Source organism: Coregonus lavaretus (assembly GCF_964263955.1).
Source record: "Coregonus lavaretus genome assembly, chromosome: 3".
Classification (NCBI taxonomy): domain Eukaryota; kingdom Metazoa; phylum Chordata; class Actinopteri; order Salmoniformes; family Salmonidae; genus Coregonus; species Coregonus lavaretus.
Genome location: NC_139990.1, coordinates 34279912 through 34295154, shown reverse-complemented (window position 1 = coordinate 34295154; position 15243 = coordinate 34279912). Strand labels below are relative to the sequence as shown.

General features: G+C 40.0%; 1 protein-coding gene across 1 annotated transcript in view; it reads right to left on the bottom strand.

The window, feature by feature from the left end:
* Positions 1-13058, bottom strand: part of LOC311119424 (histone-lysine N-methyltransferase 2B-like) — a 68597-nt gene extending 55539 nt beyond the window's left edge. Inside the window, exon 1 of the mRNA XM_084157741.1 lies at positions 12703-13058. Coding sequence (XP_084013867.1) covers positions 12703-13005 — 303 coding nt within the window. The 5' untranslated portion in view covers positions 13006-13058. The remainder of the gene's footprint in view (positions 1-12702) is intronic.
* Between the last annotated feature and the right edge of the window lie 2185 nt (positions 13059-15243).

The window sequence follows — 15243 nt, the reverse complement described above, 5'->3', positions numbered from 1 at the left end:
TTGTGTCCATATCCACATATTGGGATGCCAGATTTGTGAGTGAATATAAAATAACATCTTGATGTTGATTGATTTAAAGTTCCAATAGCTCATTTTAAAATGTGATTAAATATTTTGGCTCCTCCTCCTATAGGCTATTGTGCTGCAGTGAGGTTATCCACTTGCACACTTTAGTTGATGACTTTCATGTACAATAAAAGACCCACCAATTACGTTGGAAGTTATATATCTAGTTCATTACTGAAAATTCACCCTCCTTTATACACTTCGTCACATTAAAATTCGCATTCATGCAAAAGACTACTGATTCAAGCTCCTCTGTCAGACAGTTTAGTTTAATATTCAAACTCAACACATTAGTATGTTTGCGCTTCCCTAAGATACCTACTCATTCAAGGGTTTTTCTTTATTTTTACAATTTTCTACATTGTAGAATAATAGTGAAGACATCAAAACTATGAAATAACGTAGTCGCCAAAGAAGTTTGAAACAAATCAACATATATTTTATATTTGAGATTCTTCAAAATAGCCACCCTTTGCCTTGATGACAGCTTTGCACCCTCTTGGCATTCTCTCAACCAGCTTCATGAGGTAGTCACCTGGAATGCATTTCAATTAACAGGTGTGCGTTCTTAAAAGTTAATTGCAGACCAAAAAAAAAAAAAAAAACATTGTAAAGTGGTTATCCCACTGGCTATAAGGTGAATGCACCAATTTGTAAGTCGCTCTGGATAAGAGCGTCTGCTAAATGACGTAAACGTAAATGTTAATTTGTGGAATTTATTTCCTTCTTAATGCGTTTGAGCCAATCACTTGTGTTGTGACAAGGTGGGGGGGTATACAGAAGAGCAAGAACAGCTCAAATAAGCAAAGAGAAACGACAGCCATCATTACTTTAAGTTCATAAACACTATGCCATGGAATCGGTACGTCAAAAATCTCTTCCCAACTACTTTGCAATCTATATGGGACGGCTGTCAATCCTTTGGTCCTTAAATGAAACTGGTATACTTTTTTATTTATCACAATTTTCTTTAACCAATTATGTTTAATGCAGGGCCGACAGACAAGTTCCTTACTTTCTCCCCCTTCCACTTCCATTTTTTTCATGCTGCAATTATTTGGTTGTAATTTTGGGTAGAGCAGACATTTCCATATGTTTTTGTTAGCTGCATGTGCGACATAACTCCACCAGTCCTACCGATGATATCATTTACAAAGATTATACCTTTAAAAAAAAAATATATATATATATATATATTTGAGTTTAACCACAATATTTGATCCATTATTTGTTCTGTCGTTTCTGGAGGATTCAATTGAAATTTCAACCAACTTTCGATGGCTTGTTTTAGAAATAGTGATATTTGGGAGATTATTTCCTTTTCAAATAACTGAAAGTGAGAGGTTGTAATCTGAATAAAGAGAAAAAGGCCATTCTTGAACATGGGGTGAGACAATCTTTCTAATTTGCTAGAGAACCAGTTCGGATTTAAGTATAACTTTTGTATGACTGAAGCTTTTAGTGATAGGTCTAATGCTTTAATATTTAATCATTTCTGTCCTCCGAAATCATATTCATTATATAAACAGGCCCGTTTAATTTTTTCTGGTTTGCCGTTCCAAATCAAATGGAATATTTTTTTCTCATATAATAAATAAATAATAATAATGTTCGCTAGGCGTAGGCAAGACCATAAGCAAATAGGTAAACTGGGATAATACTAAAGAGTTAATCAGGGTGATTTTTCCACAAATAGACAGGTATTTACCTTTCCATGGTAGCAAGATCTTATCTATTTTTCCTAACTTTATTTCATTTGGGATATGTATTCCGAGTACATCCACATCACCATCAGACCATTTTATTGGTAAATGACATTTAATTTGGTTGAAATCCAGAGAGGTTAGAAAATGTATCTAGATCCTCTATGAGGTGGAGGGATTAAAGTTGTGGATTTAAAAGAAAACATGAATCATCAGCGTACAATGACACCTTTGTTTTTAAGCCCTGGATTTCTAATCCCTTGATATTATTGTTGGATCTGATTTTAATAGCTAACATTTCGATGGCCATAATAAATAGATATGCCGATAGTGGACAACCTTGTTTCACTCCTCTTGACAGTTTAAAATTTTCTGAGAAATAGCCATTATTTACTATTTTACACCTAGGGTTACTATATATGATTTTAACCCATATTATAAGAGATTCTCCAAAATTTAAATGCTCCAGGCATTTATATATAAACTCCAGTTGTACTTTACCAAAACCCTTTTCAAAGTCTGCTATGAATAGCAGGCCTGGTTTCCCAGATTTTTCATAGTGTTCTATTGTTTCCAGCACTTGTCTTATAAACCTGTCTGATAAAAATTAATAATGTCCGACAATACCTTTTTAATTATATGCGCTATACATTTTGCTTGAATTTTTGCATCACAACACTAAAGTGTAAGGGGCCTCCAATTTTTTTAATGGACTGGATCTTTATATTTCCCACTTGTTTCCTGTTTCAGTAATAATGAAATCAGACCTTCTTCTTGAGTGTCTGATAATATTCCATCCAGTTTGCTTTATTTTTATAATATATTACACTTGATCTTTCATGAATAAGTTTCTCAATTTCTTTTTCCTCTAATTTATTCTGAGCCTCTATGTTACAGTTTTTATTGCTATCTATCTGTTCTGTTAGACCTTCTATTTCCTTTGTTAGTATGGACTCTTGATCTAAATTGCTTTTGTTTTCGAGATGAGTACTGAATTGCATGTCCTCTAAAAAGGCACATTTAATAGTGTCCCATACAATAAGGGGATTTGCTGAACCTATGTCGGAAAAAATCAGTTATAAAATTCCTCTGTGCTAATTAAAAATAAGTTATCATCCAATAGGCTTTGATTACATTTCCAATATCCTCGCCCATGTGGAAATTCAGTAAGAGTAATGTATATGCCAATTATATGATGGTCCGACCGCATTCTGTCCCCTATCAACACTTCTTTAACTTTTGGTCCCAACGAGAATGACATAAGAAAGAAGTCAAGACGACTAGCTTGATTGAGTCTCCGCCATGTATCTCTCACTAGGTCAGGATATTTAAGCCTCCATATATCTACTAGTTCTAATGTATCCATGACATTCATGATTTCCTTAAGAGCATGAGGATGATAGTTTGCAGTGTGATTTTGTTTTGGTCCATTGAGCTATTTAAAACAGTATTATAATCTCCCACCATAATATTAGAGTCTTGTATTGCTTGCAGGGTTGATCATTTATGATATATATTGTCAAAGAAGTGTGGATCATCATTATTTGGTCAGTAAAGGTTAATGAGCCATATCTGTTTATGGTCCAATAACATTTAAAATCTTCCATCTACCTTGTGGATCTGCTTGGACAATTTGCACAGTCGGATCAAAATTACTGTTAATGAATATCATCACCCCTTTTGAGTTTCTTTGCCCATGGGAGAAGTATATCTCGCCCCCCCAAGTCCTTTTTCCACACAACTTCATCTAGAATTGTTGAATGAGTTTCCTGTAAACAATAGATATTATATTCCTTCTCTTTGAGCCATGTAAATATTGTTCTTCTTTTGTTATTATCTGCTAAGCCATTACAATTATAACTGGCTATACTTATTTCACCACTTACCATAATGAGATACAAGTTTCAAATCTATTTATCATAATAAATGTTTGTAAATTTACTAATAAAAAATACCATAGTGATTGAGTGTCCATATAGCTGTACCATGATATTTGCATTGCTACTAAGTAACCCTCCAATTGTTCTCCACTGAGCCCCCCGCTAAAGCCCCTCCCCATCCCAAGTTGGGTTGTCATCCCAGTGATCGGCATACCACCCCCGTCCCCCCGGATTCCTAGGCCCACCGAGAGGCCAGGACCCATCCTTCGAAAACAGCACACAGTGCCACCCACAAAACAGAAGCAGGTCAACCGCCAAAAGCATTTCCAATGCTCTCACCTCAATAGAGCGTTGGGCCAGTAACTGAAAGGTCACTGGTTCGAATTTCAGAGTCGACTAGGTGAAATATCTGTCGACTTAACCCAAATTGCTCCTGTAAGTCGCTCTGGATAAGAGCCTCTGCTAAATGACTAAAATGTAAATGAATCAGAATGATAAAATCCCTGTCAGAGAAACCATGCCACTGCTGTACTCCACATCAGGTGACTGCGTCTGGCATACCCAGAGGAAGCAACTTATATATATAGCTATTAAAAATATATATCTAATCAAATAGCTTGCATATCTTAATTTCCATCATTAACAATTAATATGCGTAATAATGTTGGCAGTTCATGATGCGAAGGATTGTTATCTATAACCCAGATTGCCATTGTATTACATTACATTTTTGTCAAGCAATTATTATTTTAGTAAACAATTGTGGTTCATCCTATATTCACCCTAACATCCTTACCCCCTTGCAACAGATGTGAGATACACACACACACGCACATTCTCTAACACACTCAACCCCTTTCCTCCACAATCAACCCTAAGCTCAGATGCTCAACAGTTGTTACATCCCAGAGCCCAACTCAAGAAAGGACCTGATTTACGAATGCATATACAGTTACAGCTGTTTGAGAAAGTAAGCAAGATTGTGCAAAAAGTGACACAAATTTGTGATTTTATTAACCTATGTCAAGTCCTAGGTGATGGAGATCAGATCCACCCTCTTCCCCTGAGACACAAACACTCTGGTCCCCAGTTGTAACCATTTTCCCCAAGCATCTCCGTGCAGTCAGACCTTTGATTATTTTGTGCCACCAGGGCCACAATAATATGCCCCCTCTCTGATTGTCCGAGTGTGACCCCTCCCCATGGGTTACTGCAGCCAGAGTTGCCAGCACTGCCACTACCTGGGTGGGGGTACCCAACCCGAATCCCCACCGGCTAGGTACAAGGTCATTAAGGTTCTCATTAGCAGCTTTGAGAATTTCCTTGTATATTATGCTCTCCCATCAGGGGGCTCTGGCTTTGTAGGACCAACCCTGTCAGACAGGCTCAGCATCTGGTTTGCGCTTAGTGGGACTATCATTTGTTTTTCAACAGGACAATGACCCAAAACACACCTCCAGGATGGGTAAGGGCTATTTTACCAAGACGGAGAGTGATGGAGTGCTGCATCAGATGACCTGGCCTCCACAATCACCCGACCTCAACCCAATTGAGATGGTTTGGGATGAGTTGGACCGCAGTGTGAAGGAAAAGCAGCCAACGTGCTCAGCATATGTGGGAACTCCTTTAAGACTGTTGGAAAAGAATTCCAGGTGAAGCTGGTTGAGAGAATGCCAAGAGTGTGCAAAGCTGTCATCAAGGCAAAGGGTGGCTATTTGAAAGATCTCAAATATAAAATGTATTTTGATTTGTTTAACACTTTTTTGGTTACTACATGATTCCATATGTGTTATTTCATAGTTTTGATGTCTTCACTATTATTCTACAATGTAGAAATATTAAAAATGAAGAAAAACCCTTGAATGAGTGTGTCCAAACTTTTGACTGGTACTGTACATAATTAAATGAAAGGTGAGTTTCCTCTAACTAACTAACTGAATCAGTGAATAGCCTACATAACATTTCCTAAACATAAATATAGTCAGCACTCAATCAATTGAACATGATGTGAATTGCTATACAGTTACAGTATAACAAATATCAATTAATCCAGGCAGGCCATTTTAAAGTAAAGATCTCACTGAAGCATGACTAAAAATAGTTCACATTTAAGAAGAAATTGCAACATATCTAACTCAAATCAAATCATGTAGGCTAACATATACCAATCAGTATAGATACTGCATTGATTGCGCACATGTGCATTTTGGCACACATCCATATTTCATACACACATCCATCTTCACACTCTGGTAATGGTAATTCTCATTCAGGGGCGGCAGGTAGCCTAGCGGTTAAGAGCGTTGGGCCAGTAACTGAAAGGTCACTGGTTCGAATTTCAGAGTCGACTAGGTGAAATATCTGTCGACTTAACCCAAATTGCTCCTGTAAGTCGCTCTGGATAAGAGCCTCTGCTAAATGACTAAAATGTAAATGAATCAGAATGATAAAATCCCTGTCAGAGAAACCATGCCACTGCTGTACTCCACATCAGGTGACTGCGTCTGGCATACCCAGAGGAAGCAACTTAAATGTGACTGTACAGTCCACTAAAAAAGGATTGCATCAGTTCATCATGATCATGGTGATTCAGCATGAATCTAACAGAGGCCATTGCATTCAACAAATTAGTATGTTTGCGCTTCCCTAAGATATATTTTTAAATGAAAGGTGAGTTTAGTCTAACTATAGCCATTCATTAAGTTAACGACAAAGCCGCGTCGAAAAAATATCAGGAACTGATAGTACAGTTGGAAAAAAGAAATGGTGAGTGAGTAACTAGCTATCTAAGATGCATTGGTCTATAACAGTGGTCACCAACCGGTCGATCGCGATAGACTGGTCTATCTCTAAGGCATTCCTAGTCGATCTGCAAACATTTCTGTAAAAAACCCAACGATAAAGCCTTGCGTTCCTATACATTTTTTATCTTGTGCTGTTGGTGGTAGTTGCACCCGAGTCAGCTGCCCTGCGTGCCGGATAGGCGCAGAGTTCCCATTTAACCATTTCATGTGTCTGAAGTTAAACTCTGCCTTCCCGGCGGGCCCGGAGAGCAATTCAAGTGCACAATAAACCTACCGCTGGCCAATCGGATGGCTTAGATTACCGTGTCTGCAGTAACATAGAAGGTTTTTTTTTTAACTACAGCAAAGTTGATACTGTGAGATTTCAAAACTTTTAAAACAATGACCAGAGAGAGAATGTCAACGAACACAGCAAAGAGCTGCTGTTTTTATGAGTGATTTCATGTTTAAGTTCTTACTTAGCACTGTCAACACTTTTAAAGGCTATTAAAATGTGCATTCTTCTTACATCCACTTGCGCTACAACCAACACTGCAGCTGTAATGAATGAGTAGGAAAGTGTATCGATAGGCATGCGTTATTATTAGCGGCTTGGGTCTTTAATATCTAGAAATATTTCACTTTCTCTGTTCATAGGAGTAACAACATGAATTTGTGCATGAGGCAGAAATAATGCGGTGCGACTTGAGTGTCGCCATCAGCTGGAAGACGGTGTCCCTTTTTGGTCAGTGTCAGCGGAGGAAAGGGAGAGAGGGGGGGCGTTGAGAGGCAGACCTCAGTCTTCTCCTGCTCTCTCCCTCCGCTGAGACTGACCATCAGATGCAGGCACCATCAGCACAGTAAAATACAGTGGGGAAAAAAGTATTTAGTCAGCCACCAATTGTGCAAGTTCTCCCACTTAAAAAGATGAGAGAGGCCTGTAATTTTCATCATAGGTACACGTCAACTATGACAGACAAAATGAGAAAAAAATATCCAGAAAATCACATTGTAGGATTTTTAATGAATTTATTTGCAAATTATGGTGGAAAATAAGTATTTGGTCAATAACAAAAGTTTCAATACTTTGTTATATACCCTTTGTTGGCAATGACACAGGTCAAACATTTTCTGTAAGTCTTCACAAGGTTTTCATACACTGTTGCTGGTATTTTGGCCAATTCCTCCATGCAGATATCCTCTAGAGCAGTGATGTTTTGGGGCTGTCGCTGGGCAACACGGACTTTACCCTCCCTCCAAAGATTTTCTATGGGGTTGAGATCTGGAGACTGGCTAGGCCACTCCAGGACCTTGAAATGCTTCTTACGAAGCCACTCCTTCGTTGCCCGGGCGGTGTGTTTGGGATCATTGTCATGCTGAAAGACCCAGCCACGTTTCATCTTCAATGCCCTTGCTGATGGAAGGAGGTTTTCACTCAAAATCTCACGATACATGGCCCCATTCATTCTTTCCTTTACACGGATCAGTCGTCCTGGTCCCTTTGCAGAAAAACAGCCCCAAAGCATGATGTTTCCACCCCCATGCTTCACAGTAGGTATGGTGTTCTTTGGATGCAACTCAGCATTCTTTGTCCTCCAAACATGACGAGTTGAGTTTTTACCAAAAAGTTATATTTTGGTTTCATCTGACCATATGACATTCTCCCAATCCTCTTCTGGATCATCCAAATGCACTCTAGCAAACTTCAGACGGGCCTGGACATGTACTGGCTTAAGCAGGGGGACACGTCTGGCACTGCAGGATTTGAGTCCCTGGCGGCGTAGTGTGTTACTGATGGTAGGCTTTGTTACTTTGGTCCCAGCTCTCTGCAGGTCATTCACTAGGTCCCCCTGTGTGGTTCTGGGATTTTTGCTCACCGTTCTTGTGATCATTTTGACCCCACGGGGTGAGATCTTGCGTGGAGCCCCAGATCGAGGGAGATTATCAGTGGTCTTGTATGTCTTTCATTTCCTAATAATTGCTCCCACAGTTGATTTCTTCAAACCAAGCTGCTTACCTATTGCAGATTCAGTCTTCCCAGCCTGGTGCAGGTCTGCAATTTTGTTTCTGGTGTCCTTTGAGAGCTCTTTGGTCTTGGCCATAGTGGAGTTTGGAGTGTGACTGTTTGAGGTTGTGGACAGGTGTCTTTTATACTGATAACACGTTCAAACAGGTGCCATTAATACAGGTAACGAGTGGAGGACAGAGGAGCCTCTTAAAGAAGAAGTTACAGGTCTGTGAGAGCCAGAAATCTTGCTTGTTTGTAGGTGACCAAATACTTATTTTCCACCATCATTTGCAAATAAATTCATAAAAAATACTACAATGTGATTTTCTGGAAAAAAAATCTCAATTTGTCTGTCATAGTTGACATGTACCTATGATGAAAATTACAGGCCTCTCATCTTTTTAAGTGGGAGAACTTGCACAATTGGTGGCTGATAAATACTTTTTTTCCCCACTGTATATGCTCACTCAGCTGTGCCTCACAAGTGATCTATTACCGGTGTGATCATATAGCAGTCATATTTGCAGTCAACTATTTATAACTGACATCAACTTCCTGAGACAACAATGTGTATCTGCAATCTAAACACAATACATTGATATTCCCTTAGACACATATGAAGAGGCTCGCCGTTAGCTTCCTATGGCTGTGGTCCAATCTGATCTTCAGACTGAGGAGGTGGTGACCGCCCTGCATATATGAAGAGAAAAGGAAGGCATAACCACTACGATATAAAAAAAAACATTTCAGTGGATGGCCTAAATATTCAACATATGTTTACTTCACTGGTAATTCTTATGAGTTCACTAACCTTATATTTTTAACATCAGGGGCACAAATACGCAAATATTCAGTGCCACTGAAAGTGAGGATGAGGAGCCAAAGGAAAAGTTTCCACACAAGGGCCAGTCAAACACCTCTAAGGGTTTGCCATCTGCACCAGTTATCAGTCATCCAGAGGACAGAAGAGAGACACCTGGAAATTCTGATAGGCCATCAAGGATTGAGCCAAACATTCAACAACAGCAACAGCCAGTGTGTGATCGTAAGTGTTACATGTAAGGTACATATTGTGGCCCCCACCTACATCAAAGTTGCCCACCCCTGATCTATAATGTGTTTGCGTTGATTATGTTGTTTATATTTATCTTTATTATCCTTTATAACTTTTACTACTGAAAGAATGTTAGGGATAAAACACAACTGTGTTCCGTTTTGTATTTTTGCAGCAATTCTTTGTGAGATCTTAACCTCCATAGAAATGATTAAGCAACAGCAAAAGCTGATTTTGCTGCAGCTGCAAAAGCTCCAGGCGAACAGATCAACCATGGATGAGGTTCCATATTTGACAGACCTTCGACTTCCAATATCCTCGCTGGAAGACTTGAGGAGAGATAAAGATAAAGACTTAAAAAATAACCTGATATGACAAGATATCATTATATCATTACATGTATTGCTGAAAAGTAATCAACCAAGCCACAATCTGACCCAGAGTACCATTCCAGCTTTCTTCAAATTAGTTTTATATTCATCATATACAAGTTTTTGTTTTTCAGACCATATATTTAGGACTGACTGGAGGGATGACCACCAAGGAGAATGTGTGGAGAATCCTCTCAAAACTCCTTACAAATGGCCTGGCCATGAAAATGAATTGGAGAGAGCCAATGCTTTTGAACCTCTTGCCTTAAAAAGTATTGTTATCTGTAAGTTTGCTTTCAAGGCCACTGCATGGGGCAGAGAGGCATAATGTCACAGAAGTGATTAATTAAATAAAACAGGCCAGCATGTCAATTTGATTGTCAGCAGGGAAGGTTATTATTACATTAGTTTTTAAGGCAGGAAGAATATAATGAACTGGAAATATTTCACAAAACGCCATTGATAAAACTATTTTGTAGGGATAGGGGAGTTGCATAAACTACGAGTCATATTTCAGGGAGTACTTCAATATGTGTTCTATTTTCTCTCTTTCTGATATTTACAAAAGTGCTGTTCATCACAGCCATTCTGAAGTTCCTGATGTGGAGATAGAAAAATACATAAAACGATGAATGCAGCTAGCCCCTGACAGATGGAGGGAGAAAAAGGAGAGAGCAAGTAAGAAGTGACCAGACCTTGGAGGAGTGATGGAGAAAACGGAATGCCTACCAGAGCTTAAATAGAAAGAAAGCTTAAACAGTCAAAATCAAACTGCTTCTAATTGTTTCTGTGATCAAAAAATTAAATTAACATTTAAATTAAATTATTTAAGAGTCTTTCCTGTTTAAGTAGTATTCTGATACTTTGTGCAAGGTAATTGATCAGCATTAAAAACTTTGTGGAACTTTGTATGTATAAAATGTATAATAGTCATATTTAAAATGCCTAAAACCGGGTAATTTTGTATACATTTATTTAAATTAGCTTCGGGCCGCTTCTGGGGGAATTCTGGTAAGATGCCGGCAAAGTCGGCTGAATTCCGATGGACGGAAAAGGCCCGATGTACTTGGGCCGATTCTGGGTAGTCAATCATTTTGATTCCGGGCCAAGTCCGAAACCCGATTCCGGGCCGATTCAATCAGTTCCGGCAACCCGAAAGAGGGCCGCTTCTGGGCCGATTCCTCATCGCTAGCTGGGCCCTCTTTCTACGTTTCTATAGTACGTTTTAATCTCTGTCACAACTGCTCGCATTAGGTTTAGAACAGTGTTTTCCGCTAATTGCATTTTGGCAAATGTTTGAAATTTGTATTTTCAACGTTTTATTAGCCGCTTCATTACAGGAGTTACATGTTCAATAATAGGCTATAGCATTTTGAACTGTAAGACAATAGGCTTGCTATTGTTGCATGTTTCCATTAAGCTCTTAATGAAAAAGTTCCTGTCCTTGTACGCATGAATAGTATCAGGGTGGAAGTGGCAAAGGGAGAGGTTTCACTCTCGACAAAATCTGTCCAAAATAAGCCCAATACGTTTATATGGGCTTATTTTGAGTCTAAATGTGTCGCTTGCCTTCCCGCATTGGGCCGACTCCCATTGTTAGGACAGAAACATAAGCATTTCGTCATTATATACATATCTCGAATAGTATTTTCTGTTGGTCACGTCATTTTACTGTTCGAAAACAATTTAACCGTTTGTTGACTGGTTAATGAGATTCAGTTAGTCGGCAGCAAAATTGACCGAAATGTACATCCCTAACTGGGCCTATAGCCTACTGCACAAACCTCATTGCTTTAGTACTGTTTTTAATAGGGTAATGTTGCATAGGTTTACGGTTTTTAAGTCATGGGGAAGAAAAAAAATTTGATCGTAGAAATGGTTGGTGACCACTGGTCTCAGTAGACTAGTTCTAAATTGCTTGCAGAATGGGGAATGTCACGCAGCAATTAGCCTACTTGTTGTGAGCATGGCATGAGCGCCAATTTGATCGATGATGCGATGAATACTAGTAGGCTATGGTGTGAGAAGTCAGTTAAATATAAGACAGGACAAACTGCTCTTAGTTTAAATGACACAGGCCAAGCTTTTGGTGTAATGTTTGCCCACTTAAAGCATGCATTGGAATGTCTCAAGATCGTTTCGGTTCTACAGGCCGACACATCTTGCACGAACGATGGGGGCTGTCGGGAGTGGACTGAGTGACATATACTATGGAATAATCTGATTGAGCGGGGGCAAAGTTGATACCAAAGATCAAAAGTTCTAATGTGTTGATACTAGCTACGTAGAGTGATGGTGGATGTGTGTGAATGTGACTGTTGCAAAAGTTTCTAACTTGATAACATCACTTGCTAACTACATTGTTTTACTATAGCTTGTTAAATTGGCAGACAAACTTGTATCCAGCCAGAGTAACGTTGGCTACCGCCAATTTCACCGCCTAAAATCAACGAATATCAAAGATCCTGGTAACGTTAATGTCAGTCTAACAGACTATCAGCCTTGGAGATGTTGTCACTGTTAGCTACTAACGTTTACTTGTCACTGAGTACAGTGGATTGGTACAGTTACTAGCAAACATTTGAACCGCAATCTGGATTTACAAAGGAGTCGTTGAATATGGCGAGAACGTCTACTGTAAAGCCAGATTCTGGTTCAGCAAGCCTTGAACTTTTAACAATTGTATAGTTGGATAGCTAACATTACTGTAGCCAGGTAACGAACGTTATCAGACACTTGATTCTCAATATCATCTATATTACACAGCGAGGGCAGTGGAAAATGCACGTGTTAATTGGGTCTGTGGTGTGGGACTGTTGCAAGGCTTGGAAACTCACCTCTCCACTCCCGCTTGAGTAGAAACCCGCGTCTCTCTGGCGCCTATGTTTATCAGCAATCCCGAGTAAACGCAGCAGTGACGGGTCCTCGCTCAACGTTAGTCCAATGTTGATGGGCCTCGGGCCTCCAGTGACTACCTCTCCACCTTCGAAGCCCAACCTTCCCCGCTGCGGACGTTTCTCTGATCGTAGCCGACTACGAGATGTCCATGGTCGGCCTGGGAAACGAGCCCGTGCTACCGCCGGAGTGCTAGAGCCCGCGACATTAGCTGGAGATGATAAACCCCCACCCGCTGCCGCCATTATTCACTACTATAACAACAACCGTGGTGGTGCGCTGTGTCTGTAGCGCTTGTGGTGAAACAAGATGGAAAGGCGCGAGATAGGAAGGAACTACCAATGCATCATGGGAAAACGAGTTTGTTGTATTTCAGAATTCTGAGCATTCTTTGAGGGTTTATGAATGTGGAGTACATAGACATTTTGTTTTATTCGTGTTTTATATTTCAATTAAGTAAAAAAGTATTACAATGAAATAAAAGAACATAAATGTAAAATAAATGATTATCCAGTATTCAGTCCACTTGCAGTAAATGTTTGCAACTTTGACCTTTTTTTTTCTCTTCTGCCCACTTGTTCCTCTCCTTTTTGCCATAATATGTATATATTATTGTGCAGGTAACCACACAGATTCTTATTTGTAATGACGGCCTTAAGTGGTGATCACAGCAATAATATAAAATACCCCGCAAAATCAATGTCTTTCCAGTTCTCTCTGCATTCCTTCTCCATGATACTAATTTCCATGTGGCTCACAACCTGCCAATATTCGAGGAGTATTTTTTTATGGTGACTTCTCCAGAGCATCCATCTTCAGCAGCTCCACCCTTATTTCTCCTGTTTTTCTGCTGCTTCTCTCCAGGCTGGCCTTGACCAATCGCTCCTAACATATCTACTCTTTTCCTCCTCCATAGCACCATCCCTCTTTCCTGTTTCTCCTCTCCAGAATGGTCTTGACCTGGACCCATCCCTTCTATTTCGCCTTTATTTAACCAGGTAAGCCAGTTGAGAACAAGTTCTCATTTACAACTGCGACCTGGCCAAGATAAAGCAAAGCAGTGCGATAAAAACAACAACACAGAGTTACATATGGGGTAAAACAAAACATAAAGTCAAAAATACAACAGAAAATATATATACAGTGTGTGCAAATGTAGCAAGTTATGGAGGTAAGGCAATAAATAGGCCATAGTGCAAAATAATTACAATTAGTATTAACACTGGAATGATAGATGTGCAAGAGATGATGTGCAAATAGAGATACTGGGGTGCAAATTAGCAAAATAAATAACAATATGGGGATGAGGTAGTTGGGTGGTCTAATTTCAGATGGGCTGTGTACAGGTGCAGTGATCAGTAAGGTGCTCTGACAAATTATGCTTAAAGTTAGTGAGGGAGATAAGAGTCTCCAGTTTCAGAGATTTTTGCAGTTCGTTCCAGTCATTGGCAGCAGAGAACTGGAAGGAATGCCGGCCAAAGGAGGTGTTGGCTTTGGGGATGACCAGTGAGATATTCCAATCTCTGGGGATCTCAGACGTTACGAAAGAGAGGTTGAACAGGCTAGTAATAGGGGTTGCGACAATCTCAGCGGCTCATTTTAGAAAGAAAGGGTCCAGATTGTCTAGCCCAGATGATTTGTAGGGGTCCTGATTTTGCAGCTCTTTCAGAACATCAGCTGTCTGAATTTGTGTGAAGGAGAAGCGGGGGGGGGGGCATGGGAAAGTTGCAGCGGAGGGTGCAGAGCTGGTGGCCGGGGTAGTGGTAGCCAGGTGGAAAGCATGGCCAGCCGTAGCAAAATGCTTGTTGAAATTCTCGATTATTGTAGATTTATCGGTGGTGATAGTGTTTCGTAGCCTCAGTGCAGTGGGCAGCTGGACGGAGGTGCTCTTATTCTCCATGGACTTTACAGTGTCCCAAAACTTTTTGGAGTTAGTGCTACAGGATGCACATTTCTGTTTGAAAAAGCTAGCCTTTTCTTTCCTAACTGCTTGTGTATATTGGTTCCTAGCTTCCCTGTAGAGTTGCATATCGCGGGGGCTATTCGATGCTAATGCAGTACGCCACAGGATGTTTTTGTGCTGGTCAAGGGCAGTCAAGTCTGAGGAGAACCAGGGACTATATCTGTTCTTAGTTCTGCATTTTTGGAATGGGGCATGCTTATTTAAGATTGAGAGGAAAGCACTTTTAAAGAACAAGCAGGCATCCTCTACTGATGGAATGAGATCGATATCCATCCAGGATACCTGGACCAGGTCAATTAGGAAGGCCTGCTCTCTAAAGTGTTTTAGGGAGCGTTTGACAGTGATGAGGGGTGGTCGTTTGACCGCGGACCCGTTACGGACGCAGGCAATAAGGCAGTGATCACTGAGATCCTGGTTGAAGACAGCGGAGGTGTATTTAGAGGGTAAGTTAGTCAGGATGATATCTATGAGGGTGCCCATGTTTACGGATTTAGGGTTGTACCTGGTAGGTTCCTTGATA